This window comes from Pholis gunnellus (genome assembly GCF_910591455.1).
Source record: "Pholis gunnellus genome assembly, chromosome: 1".
Taxonomy (NCBI): domain Eukaryota; kingdom Metazoa; phylum Chordata; class Actinopteri; order Perciformes; family Pholidae; genus Pholis; species Pholis gunnellus.
The window spans coordinates 27364822-27377972 of record NC_136528.1 but is presented as its reverse complement, the minus strand read 5'-3'; the positions used below and the strand labels follow the sequence as shown (position 1 = coordinate 27377972).

At 44.0% G+C, this 13151-nt stretch overlaps 1 protein-coding gene across 1 annotated transcript in view; it reads right to left on the bottom strand.

Moving 5' to 3' along the window:
* Nucleotides 1-13151, bottom strand: part of itfg1 (integrin alpha FG-GAP repeat containing 1) — a 125211-nt gene that overhangs the window by 75650 nt on the left and 36410 nt on the right. Inside the window, exon 9 of the mRNA XM_079162496.1 lies at nucleotides 4733-4827. Coding sequence (XP_079018622.1) covers nucleotides 4733-4827 — 95 coding nt within the window. The remainder of the gene's footprint in view (nucleotides 1-4732; nucleotides 4828-13151) is intronic.

The following is a 13151-nucleotide window of genomic DNA, read 5'->3' as shown; positions in this document are numbered from 1 at the left end:
TTACAACTCACTGTGGTGATGTTGTTTCCAGATAACATGGGGATATTTGCTTGTATCTGTGGTGATTTGCATCAACTGACTATACCAAATACACGTCCTTATCCAAAAACACCCAGACTGCTTTTTTATTAGCAGGTGTAGATGAGGTCATAGTTTGTCCCGGGCGAAAGGCAGTCGGAGTCAGAGCCAGAGATGGAGTGGGACCATATGTCTGTGTGTCAGCTGGGCAGCGCGGGGACACTGCTTCCTGCAGTCAGTGTCACCTCTTTGACCAGTGGACTGACCGGCGGACTGGGATGACTGGGAGGAGGCGGTCTCGCTCACACTGGCAGCCAGAGCAGGCAGCTGGCTCGGCCTTCACGGGGGCGGTACGTGCGTTTTGCATTTGTGCATGTGTATAAATTGGGAGTGTTACAAATGGACCAAATACTCTCGGAGAAAAAACAGCTTCATAAATGCACATTGGGAAAGGCTCAGAGGTATCACTGAAGGATACGAAAAGTAAATGAACAAAACAATGTACGCATATCACAATGCCAAATGAAAATGGTAAACGTCGGATGAGTGGGGATTAGTAGGTGCACTGGAGTTTTCTTTGTTTTTGTCTTCAGACACTATGAACTACAGTCAACATTGGGTAGCGGAAAATAACAGCAACAAAATTCCCAAAGCTAATCAATTCTTGCCAGCCACAGAGCCAGGGGATGAGGCCTCTGGCCACACTCTTGTCATTTTTGGTGTGAGAAAGCTGCACCAGGCTTCTTTCACTACAAACAGACTCAACCACTTCTGATTTCAGTCACACCGCGGTCCGAGTCCGCACCCAGACACCTTTGTATCTGGACCCTGGACCTAAAACCGATAGATAATTGAGAATTAGAACATTTTGACCGAGCGCTTCCATTTTAACCGGCGCAGCTTTTCTAGCCTTTACGGCACAGGAAACACACCGACCGATTACATTAGCCATTCAAATATGTGTATTCCAACAAGCTTCCCAACTCGAGTGAGATTTACAATACGTGAGTCACATGGCATTCTCCAAAAAGAGAAAAGTGGCCAGCGAGACCAGAGCCTTTGACCAACAATAGACTCATAAATGTTCAGTCTTCCTACGGGCGGTTCAAAACCAGTGTGTCTCATATGTTCAGACACCGTGACGATTATTAGAAGCAGTAATGTGAAGAGCCACTACGAGACAAAGCACAACTCTTTTGAGCAAACGTACCATTCAAAGCCGAAATGAATGCAGAGAAAATGAATCTAAGAGTGAAATATGATCAGAATCCTAACACATGAATTCACTGTCCAACAACAACAGAGAGGACTAGAGCTGAAACACGTGGTTTTAATAACCACAGATAAAAGTCCCTGCACATTAATTTCTCTTTGAAATTTAGCAGATGAGAAAAATATATAATCATGGCTTTTTTGATTAACATCACTTCACACCTGAATGAACTGAATTTAAAGCTGCAGGGCAAAGACAATTCAGTTAAATACATTTTTCTTAAATGAAAGACTTTTTTCAAAAGCTTTCTGTTATGTAATGTATTCTTTAATCAATGGGGTTTTCGGTTAGATGCCTGAAATAAGGTCTGTGGTTAACACAAGCTCAATGAATTATTTTCGTTTTGTTCTACGATATAAAATCAGTGAGTAAATATCCCACTCGTAAATTTTGAAGCTTTTACATGTTTTGTTTTGAACAAAGGCTAAATGAGACAACTACACGAGCTCTAGTCCACCCGGTGGGCTGGTGAACTTACGGACACTACGCTCAATGCCATGGATGGGCAACTTGCGAGCTACTGCTAATATTGCATGAAAATGCCAGGAGTAATGGGCTCTCTGTCCATCATTCACAGAGTTTATGTCAATATATCATTCACAATATACCGTATGTGACATCACCTTGTAGGGCTGGGGCGATTCTTCATCGATCACAGAAACATATCCGCATCCATTCGCCCAGAGAGCAAGCTGCAGTGAAACAACCTCGCCCGTGATCGGCCAAGTGTGGGAATGTTTCAGACAGAGACCCAACAACGTGGTGCTCTGGAAACGCTGCAAATTAGAAAGGGCCAATCGCAGGAGGAACAACTGCCGTGCACGCACACTTCCCAAAGTGAAAGCAAGACAGCACCGTTTACTTTTCGTCCCCATCAGAGCATGAGGTACTAGGATGATCAACGCGCGTTATCAGCGCTCCATTTGTAGAGCCATTTCATCACGGCTCAAAATGATTGCGCTATACAGTTCTGTGCCAGTTCTGTGCCAGTTCTGGGACCTGGGTGTTTTTTTGTGAATGTATTCTGATGCTTAGGAGATCTTTCCTTGCAGCTAATGAAAAGACATCCAAGTCCCATTTTGGTTTGCTTTCCTTTGCTACAATGTCCTTGACAGGTGTTAACACCCACAGGCCCACGATAACACTATTCTCTGCAGCAATATCCAATTGTGTTACAGAATGTGGCTGCAGGGAGGTGCAAAGCACAATAAATGTGATCGATGTGTCTGTAACGACAGAGAATGGATGCCCCCCCCCCCCCCGTGCGGTTTCTTTCAGTATGGTGGAGTGAAGGCCCGGAGCAGCAGCAGCAGTGGAGGCAGAGCTGCGGCTGCGACCGCAGGAAGGGAAGGAGCGAACTGCCGTGTGGAGATTGAACCACAGACGCACACTAGTTTCGACTCAGTGGGACTTCCGTGCACAACCCGAAGGCATCTCATCACGTCTTCGCCTGATGTCTTATGAATATCACGAGTCTTATTCACTCTCCATTCCTTTTTTTTCTGCTCCTCCCGCCCCGATTACCTCCGATGGGATGTTCCTCTAAAAGTGGCAATGAGGGGACAACGACCGCCCTTCCTTTCCAATCTTCCTTTACCGCCACCTCCTCTTTCTCCCTCCCACAGTCCATTTTTCCATCTCAAGCTCTCTTTTCTTCCCATTTCTCCTCCCCAGTTCATCCCTCCTCCACCCCTTCTGTTTCCTCCCTCTCTTACAATTCTCTTTCTTCCATCTCTCCCCTCCATTTCCTCCGTTATCAGTGGGCGGACTCTCCTCAAGGGGGGGACATCTGCTGTAACGGAGCCACCACCCCAACGCCCACCTACAGCGGTGTGAGATCAGGCATCAACCATTGTGTTCACACCACAAACAATGATGCACAGATGACATCAATACGGCGATGCAGATAATCGTGCAAACTGCATGCGAGTGCTGGCTTCTGTGGAGAAAGGTTATCATTACGACTGCACTTTATTATCACCGCTCCGTGAAAGCGTAGAAGCTTAGAGAGAAGAGAGCCTCCTGCTCCCCCCCCCCCCCTCTCTCTCTCTCTCTCTCTCAGACAGTGATGACTGTCTCTCAAACAAATAGCAAAGCAGAGCACAACATGTGTTCACATCATCCATCAGTGCAGATAAGTCCTCCTCTCTCTGCCTCCCCTCCATTCAACACCCCCCCCCCCCCTTCACTTCTTCCTTCAATCTTTTTTATTTTTTTTGCTGACAGGCAAAAAAAATAAAAAAATGTCCACATGGAGTGCACAGCTGTGTGTCTGTGTTGTTGGTGTGTGTGTGTGTGTAGGGGCGGACATGCAGATAAGCCTGTAATATTTCTATTTTGGTTACGGGAAGAAAAAAAAGGAGCTTGTTCTCTGGTGGCAGAGGAAGGAAGACGAAAGAGTGGGGGCTCTTGCCAACTGGTAGGATGTAACTGAAAAGAATCACACAAGATGCTACGTAGGTGGTGATGGTGTGTGTGTGTGTGTGAGCTTATCCGTGCACGTATACGCTGTGCATTATTCAGATGGGATTGAAGGTGTGTGCGTGTGTATCTGTTATTTCTATCTGCAAACAAAGTGGCACCCGCCAGATCGGCCCCCGATGTTTTTCTAAGCAGTAAGCCGCGTGTTTAATGCCTTCCTGAAATAGACAGACGGAGAAACAAACGCGTGCAGCTTCAGAATAAAAGCTTTTAAATTACATGATAACAGGGGTTATAATTGTTAAGAATTTATAGGAACGTGTGTTTGCCACTGAAATTAGAGGCGCTTTAGCGGATTTTCGTCAATAAATTAAGTATACTCAAACGGAGGACTTTTATTGTGAAGAACTTAAAGAAAATGTTAAATCACCGGAGCTTTGTTGCCGGATTTCCTTCAATAAAACAAGTCTAGTTATATTGCGAGGAGGAAGAGTAAAAATGATATATATATAAAAAAACAGCCGCTCCTTTCACAATAAAATACATCCGGTCAGGCAGGTCGCGTTGAAGTGTCAAGTGTGGACCCACATATGCGGGAACAGCTGTGTTCCAATCCGGCGCTTCCGGTTACGAAAGCCGTGTTGAAAAGACAAGTAACCTCGGCCTAAGTAGCAAAGGCAGAGGTAGCATTACATGGGGTCAGGGTGGACGGTAGGGTCAACTGATCCCCCCGAACAATAGGGAACTCTGGTTTCTACGCGTCCTCTGAATGGAACCAGAACTAGTAGAAAAGAGACATTTGAACAGAATCGGAAGAGTGGAACAGAGAACAAGGCGGTGTCTCAGAGTCAGACAGAGGTAAAGAGAGCAGAGTGGCGTTATAGCATCTAGAATGGTAGAATAGAATAGCACTTTCAAGTCCAGCTCGTAGAAGAGTGATGAATGCAACAAAAACAAAAAAAAGTTTACTTAGAAGAACAACCTAGGGAATGACTTGCGTCACATGTGTGTGTCATGTACCTCCGTTGAGCCCGACTTGGCCATGTAGATGGCACTGCGTTGACAGGCGGCATCCAGACACACGGGGAGGAGGTGGTCCTGGTAGCCGTCGCCATCTGCCAGAAACAGACACAGAAAATTAGGCAGAGAAGCAAAAATGTTGGACTGAACCAGAGGGGAAGAACGGGCCTTTGTTTTCTAAAACTGTCCTATTTTAATAATTTCCCCTCCAATCAGAATGCCACGGATTTGTTCCGGAGTTGACTCTGAGCGCGGCGCACTTCCTGGCAAACAAAGGAGTTGTTCCTGTTCCACGTGCGAGCCGGATCACAGGAACGCCTGCTTGTTTTCCTCCGAGCAAACATGCATCCAAGCGGCGCTCGTCTCTTTGATGCCTTTTAACAACGCCAGTTGACTTGAAGAATCGTTTTCTCCGCTGATTCTCATCGCTATTAATTATTATTATCAGAATCCCGCGCAGCCTTCATCTAATGCACAAGCACAGGTGCGGAGCCTCCCAAAATCAAAACAGCAGCTCTTCAAAGCCCAAGCACCTCAGCGCGCCAGGTTTAGTTTCAGATTACACACACACACACACACACACACACACACACACACACACACACACACACACACACACACACACACACACACACACACACACACACACACACACACACACACACACACACACACACACACACACACACACGGATTAAGGTGTGTGTATGTCTTTTTAAGTCATTGGTGATGTTTATATTTTTGGGATTTTTGTGTGTGTAAATGAATTATCTTTGTGTATTGCTCGCCTTAAATTGCCCCTTGAGGGACGAATAAAGTATTTAGAATTGAACTAAACACGATATAAACATTTTTTTGGGGGGTATTTTTCTTTAAACCAAACAATTCATCATAACAATGACAGTACATTCATGAAAATCATCGTTAGTTGCCGTTCTGATACACAAAATATTTAATGCATCGAGTCAAGTCAATTTTATTGATATAGCCCAATATGACAAATACCAAATTTGCCAAAAGGAGGTTCCCAATCTCTTCAGCATCCTCTGACACGCTCTGTCTTTTGGCCCCCTTGATTCAGATAAGGAAAGGAACGTTTTAACGGGAAAAAATGGAAGAGCAACATCTTCAATGACGGACAGACGTGCAATAGATGTCAAGTGTGGAGAGACCAACGTAAAATTACAGTATGGACAATCAGGATGACAACAATCCAAGATATATTTTAAACACGTATAAGAATATGGATCTAGGAGGACGTCGACATGAACTGGAATGTTTGTTTATGACACACTAGCTGTTGTCCTCAGCTGTATTACAGGGGGTTGAGAATTATGACTGAATTTAGGTCCGTAATAACAGATGAAGTCAATAATTAGATTCCGTTGGTTTACTACTCTGTGATGTTCTTAATGAGCCACAGACCAATTACACTGCAGATATTTAGATATGTAAAAGCAGGAGGATCACAGGTGCGTCTTACAACACTAATGAGCACTGCATTACAATTAAGAGTTCAAGCTCCAGGACCCCGGTGTGACGCATACGCTCATTGTCACTGCTCGATGGGACACCTAAACCTTTGCTTTACTTGCTGTGACTTTTTCCAAGTCTTTGCGAAAGATCTCTAAAACAAAACACAAACAAAAATAAAGGAAGATACCACCAGTTTTCACTGCTGTGGAACAATGACTCTGAATGTCCGATATTCGGTTTGCTGAGATTCGGCCATTTCCCAAAGACACTGCATGTGCACTCTGTGTTCAGAGGTTGGCACGTAAATTGACACCAGACACAGAGAGGGCAAACTGCTTCCAGGCTTCTCTCGTCGCACTGCTTCGCCGAGTTTTTTCAAACAGGGCAAGTGCAACACTCCCGAACAGATGTTGTGCCGCGTGGAATGGAAAACCCAATGACACTGATGATGAATGACAGTATACAAAAAGCAGGCGAGGAGGAGAAACCGAGTGTGGATGTCTCCGCAACTGAGCGAGAGGCAGAGAAAGAAGAGGAAAAGTGGGACGGACGACGTGATGTGCTGCTGAAGATAATAAGACAGCAAGTCCTTCTTGTACTGTTGTATATTTCAAATCAGATAAGAAAAACGTCAAACTGTCTGTGGTTGACGACGAGCCTGATGAACTCCACAACTCTTGTTCTTTATACAAGTGTTGCTGGCGTTTTGACCTCCGCAACCCGTCTGTAGTTGCCGTAAGGTAATTATATTTGTTTCCAAAGTTGGATTTCTAATATTATCAAAGCAGATGGCGGATGAAGACGCACATTTAAAATGCAAAAAATTCGAATAGAAGAAGACAAAAAGTGTGTGGACAGAGAAAAAGAGAAGGGGGAAATCAGGAAATCACTCAATTTAAATTGTGTCAATTTAAAGGAGGCACACACTGTAACAATGAAACAAAAGGACGAGTAAACATCGGATTTTGCACTTGGGATGCAACTAGATTTTGTATTCATTCCTTCATTATTTAGAATATTAGTATATCATAATCTCAAATTTGCAGAGCCTGAAGAGATGTCTTAAAACTGCTTCTGCTGTCTGGCCAACAGTCAAACAATTGAAACATATTCAATTTGCAATGATATGAAATGAATGAAAGCCGGCAGATACTCGCGCTCGGAAAGCTGTGACCATTTCATCTTTAGTGCTTTCTAAATAAATGAATATTGGATTATGAAAGCGATCACGCATTAATTATATGTCTATTGACTTGACCACTTTAAGACTTAAAGATAACTTTACCCGCCATGGGGAGTACTACTCAGCTTGTAAAAACTGTGGTGTGATGTCTTCTGTGGGTTTGTCTCAAGTCTGAGAAATGAACCCTCATCCGGGTTACTTGGGCTCTGTTACAAAGTGTTTAAAAGATGTAAGGAAAGTTGGGTCTAACATCAAGAAAAACACAGTTGCATTATGGGAAATGTAGGAGCCTGTGTTTCTGGAGCTTCACCTATGCCAGGGCCCGAAAGTCAGGATATCTCTGCTGCATCTATTGCGACCATCCGTTTCTATTAAGGCCCCTAACGCCATGGAAGTGCAATATTTTGATTGTTCCAACACAAGTTAGCAGCCGCTATTCCGTCTCAATTCTAAATGGAGCGTCAGTTAGCACACATTCAGGCACAGGCGGCTGCAAGTATCTCGTGCGCAACATATTGTGATGGCTTTCTAAATTTAGAAATGGGCATTGCTGTCTAATTAGTTGCATTAGCGTGGGTGTAATGACAACATGGGTACATACCGAGTGCACCGAGTGCAGCCCGTGTTCTGCAGTGTAGCTAGATGTGTAGAGGGGGAGCGACACGAAGGAGAGAAAACAGAAAGACACGGGCAGAGATAGAGAGACACAGAATGAGTGCTAATTCAGTCCTGCAGAGGTTGTCACTCGCCATGGTGCTCTGGTGTTTACCGTCAGCTCTGCTACGCAGCACGCAGTAGCGCTCCTTCCCTCCGTGCCACCTGTCCTCACCTCCACGAATACCATCTTTCATCTATCTTTTCATCCGTCTCTCTTTTACTCCCGCTATGCTCTCCTTCACCTGCCTCCCCTCTCCTCCTCCGACTCACTTCTCTGTCAGTAGCTCACTCCCCTATTACTCCCTTCTCAGTCTTAATGCATCGGTTTCGCTATCCATCTCTACTCCTCTTTATTCAACATCATTCTCTCTCTCCCTCCCTCCCTGCCAGCCTGCCTCCCTCCTTTCATCTTTCAAACCCGCTGACAATGCGTGGCGTGATGGAGATTGGCTGAGAGATGCTCAGAGGGAGGACACTGCAGGTACGGGTTGATACACAGAGGGCGCTGAGAAGAGGGGAGGCCCGGGAGGGAAAACAGAGGAGAAAACGGGTGAGACAACAAGAGGAACGAGAGAGAGAGAGACCAAGATACAATATACAGAGACAGTGCAGATATGCATTACAACACATTGGCATTCATAGAGTACACTTCACCAATAACTATGCAAATCACAGTATGCACACGCACAAACACACATGGTGGGCTGCTGCCGGGAGCCTGCGTCTCATTACAAACCCTAAAATCTGATAGAGATCTGTGCGCTTTCTGTAACAGTGTGTGTGTATTAAAGGTGTAATAAAGTGGGAGACGTGGGAGTCATTTGACGCTTGTCTCGTTCTTCGGGAGAGCATAAAAACACAGGGTTGAAAGAAAGCAAAAATACATAACTGCTTAAAAAACACACACCACACAATTTTAAACTCAAAGCTTTGTATTTGTAAAATCGAAATTGTCACATTGCACACTCGACCTGTTGAGTTGGATTTCATTCATCTGCCGGGTGTAAAAGTAGTGTTCTAGTATGTAATAGTGCAAAAATCCCAATAAGGAATCTGAACGGTCTGACACTGAGGCCACCCTCTGACAGAATGATGTGAATTGTGCCTCCCCAACCACCCAGTCTCCTTCCATTCTATTATCAATAGTGGAACATGACAAAAGTTAGCATTCGTGGATTTGTAACTCCCATTATCATTCTTTGTCTTACTTCGATTTTGGGGATAATCATGCTTTGGAACTTCCCATAATTACTTTGAGTCTGAACAAAACTTCAGAACATGATGATTCTCAGGCGAGATCTGCAGTTATATGCAGGGTTACATTCTATGATATTCAATCACATTTATGGACATGAAGAGAGATGATATCCTGGAACACATGAGTCAAACTGAATCTAATGAAACACGCAACATGTGTTCGGATTTAACTGGGACATTGGCTGCGATCAGACAGAGCACTCGTTTCCCGCTCCCGCGTATTTTGCAGGAGCGAGTTGGAATCACTTCAACTCAGAGCAGAAAATCACCGGACATCACCTGCGTTTTTTTAGTTCATTAGCTATATAGCTTGATGAAGCTAAGTCAACGCAACCCATTTGTCAACGTTATACTTCTTCGCTGATCTCCAAGTTGCTGATAGCTAATGTTAGCTGGCCGTACTGGATGCGCTCTGTGAGACACTATGGCAAACAGCCTCTTACACTCAACTAAAAAAGTCATTTTTTGTATGCAGATTAGGGCTGGGCAAGTTAACGCATTATTATCGCGTTAACGCATTAATTAATTAACACATTAATTAAATTATTTTATCGAGCGTTAACGCAGTTTTTTTATTTTTTATTAAGCGGACATTTTTAACACAAGAACCGGGCAGCAAGCGGCGAACAGCTGTTTGTGTGGCGTCACTTCCTTCTCTTCCTGCTGCTGCCTAACTGCAAAATAACAGTTAGGCTAAGAACAGGTGATTTGTTTTTTGCCTGCAACAATAACAAAAAAAAAATGTTCACAGCAAACCCTTGTGACTCCCTTATGAGAGAATGAATTTTGAAGCAAATTGCAGCAATCGGGCAATAAGGGTGAAACGGGAAGTGTCACAGACACTGCCAGAGCTCCAACCTGTGACCCAAACTACAATAAGTAGTTCTGGTTAGAACTGGCAAGCATCCTTTCACCTCATGCACTGTCTTTTCCTCACATCCCTCAACTCACAATTGAACACACCTCTTAGTTTGAAAACCTTTGGTAACATGTACAATATTTTTTAAATGCATTCAAAAATAAAGTGCTAACTAGTGTAAAGCTCTGTGGGTGGGTCCTTATAATTTAGAGTACTAGTTATGCATAATAACTGCACAGCAGATATTGGAAAAATAAGAAAGAAGGGGGCGCAGGTTTTACCTTCAATGAAGGACACTTTTATGTCAGATTTACTTTGCAATTTGCATTAAATTGCATATTAAAATGTGCAAATGAATATCGGAAATTTCAAAACTGCAAACCCAGGAGACTGAATCATTTGCATATGGGTTGGGATATTTCTAAATGCCAGGGATATCACAAAAATGGTGCTTGATTAGTGAGATATTTCTACTTCGTTAACATGGTCTGGAGGGATGTCTGTCACAACGCAGATGCACGTTATTATGTGATGCTGCTCACACAGAACTCTGATCTCAACTCGCCGAGCAGCACTCCGGCACCTCACCCACGTCTGCAGCAGTCTGACACCGAGAGAGGAAAGCAGAGCAGGCTGGTCGGAAAACAAGACAAAACAGCAAAAAAAAAAACATACAAAAGGGAAATGAAGGTTAAAAAAGAAGAAGAAAAAATAGTGCAAAATGTATGCAGGGGTTGAGTTGAGAATGAAGCCGACAGAAAAGAGGGAGAGGAGGAGAGGTTGGATGTAACACAAAATAATAAGATGAGTGGAGAAAGAATGCCTGAGGGGAGAGCAGAGAGAAATAGGCTGTCCTGTTAACATGCTGACTTACCTGCACGCACACGCACACGCACACTCGTACGCGCAGCATGACAGCCTCTCCTACTTTAAATATCACCTCCAAACACGCTCCCCCGTCTGAAAAAAATCTCCCTATCTCGGTGAGCTGCTGGCCTTCATCCTACCTGCAGTGGAGCTAGCTGACACACTCGGTTGTGGGACATCGTTGTGCTTTACCTAATGATGAATTATGCATCGGCCGCTGTCACTTTGAAAAATGCAATTACCTCAGTGATAAGGCAGATGGCCTGTTTTGTCTGGCATATGCTGTGCATCTATTAAGAGTCTCGCGCTGGAAACAGAACCGCCAGCGCACAAACACGGGCGGGTGGACGGATTCCCGTGTGCATCCATGAACACACACACACACACACGCACGCACGCACACACACCCGCGTTGACGTGCACACATGCCTCAGGTTTAGCCAAATGTGTTCAGCCTGTGGAAGCTGCTCAGAAACATGACATCCAGCGAATCGGCAACACAGACGTAGCATATGGATCCATAACAATCGTTTATCGTGTGTGTTCTGTGGGGAGGTCAGTGCTGTGTCTGAGATGTCACCAAGGCAAAATGAGACAGAAGAGACAGAAGAGAAAGAAATAGGATACAATATATACAAAAAACAAACATTCAGGTCTCAACACTGACTTTTGAAAGTGGTTGCCACACTGGCGACCAGGCATCAGACAATATGGTGGACTTTTTCAGTCACCTTATACTTTGAGGAATTAAGATAGTATACTATAAGTCAGCTATTTAAAGAATAGAAGCTTTGTAAACAAACTAAATTATTCGTGGTTTGTGTTGAATCTGATACGTTACAGAATTTCAATGGTACATGAAATACCTCTAGTGCAGCTGGTGTCATGTTCTTCACAGATCCCTAAAAGATGAATCCATAAGTCACCGGTTGCTTGTTCATCCGTTCTCTCGCCCTTTTAAACTGGACCTTTAGTGCCGATTCCCACCACAGATCCACTGGCCCTTCAGCACTGAAGTCTTTGATCCATCATCTCTTCTTTCAGAGATGACCTCCGATCTGCCTTGATTCTGCTTACTCAGCTGATTCCCCTCTAACATACAGCTGGAGAGACTGGGAGAGCCAACACCGCATCAACACGTCTTGCTGTCCCTATTTATGTATATTATGTTTAAAAAGTGGTTGCCATCAAGGGCAAGAATTGGTTGCCAATATCTCAAAATGGTTGCAATTCAATCGACTCAAAGTGGTAAATCTCTGTATGGTAGATTTATGTAAACACATTAAACACATACAGCATTAAACCCAGTGTTGGTGACACAGGCCAGCCAGGCCAGACCAAAAGCATGTCATAAGAGATTGGACCATTTACATCAGCCAATAGGAGTGACTTTTGAATAGATCAATTAATTAATTAAAAAAAGCTAAAGCCAAAGTAAGAACAAGGAATGTACCGATTTAACTTTTTCCAGTCCGGATACGATACCTTGGCTTCTGGGTATCGGCCGATACAGAGTCAAGGTGCTATCGCCATGTGTAACGTAGACATAGAATGAAATCAAGACATCAGCATCAGCACCAGCACCCGATTCAGCCATTCAGGTCAGTATCAGCCCAATATCCGAAATAAGTATTCCTGTCACTGAAGACCCCAGACGACCAAAACCACGACAAAATCATAAAACAGGCAGTCAGAGTACCGGATCCCAGTAATGCACAGACCCAGAAGGGAAACACTCACCAGGTAGATTAATTAGATCAGGTTAGATCACCATTAAGCAGATGCAGATGTTACTAAATATAGCGCCATAAAAAGAGGACACATCTCTCGACGGGAGTGTTGTAACCATTCTTTAGACTGTAAATACACGAGGACTATATGGATACACACTTGTGTACGTCTGAGGATGCTGCAGCTTACTAAATGAGCTTTCCAAGGTGAATTCTTAGATAAAGCTTAACTTTATATTTTTGTGGGAGAGAGCAGCTTGTGTTTTCGAATTACCGTTGCAGGTGTCGTCATATATAAATCATACGTTAAAAAAAAAAAAAACACCACCAAGAGAAAGAGAGGTATAGAGAAAAATGTAGAGGAAGGCCGACACAGATGAAGATGTAGAG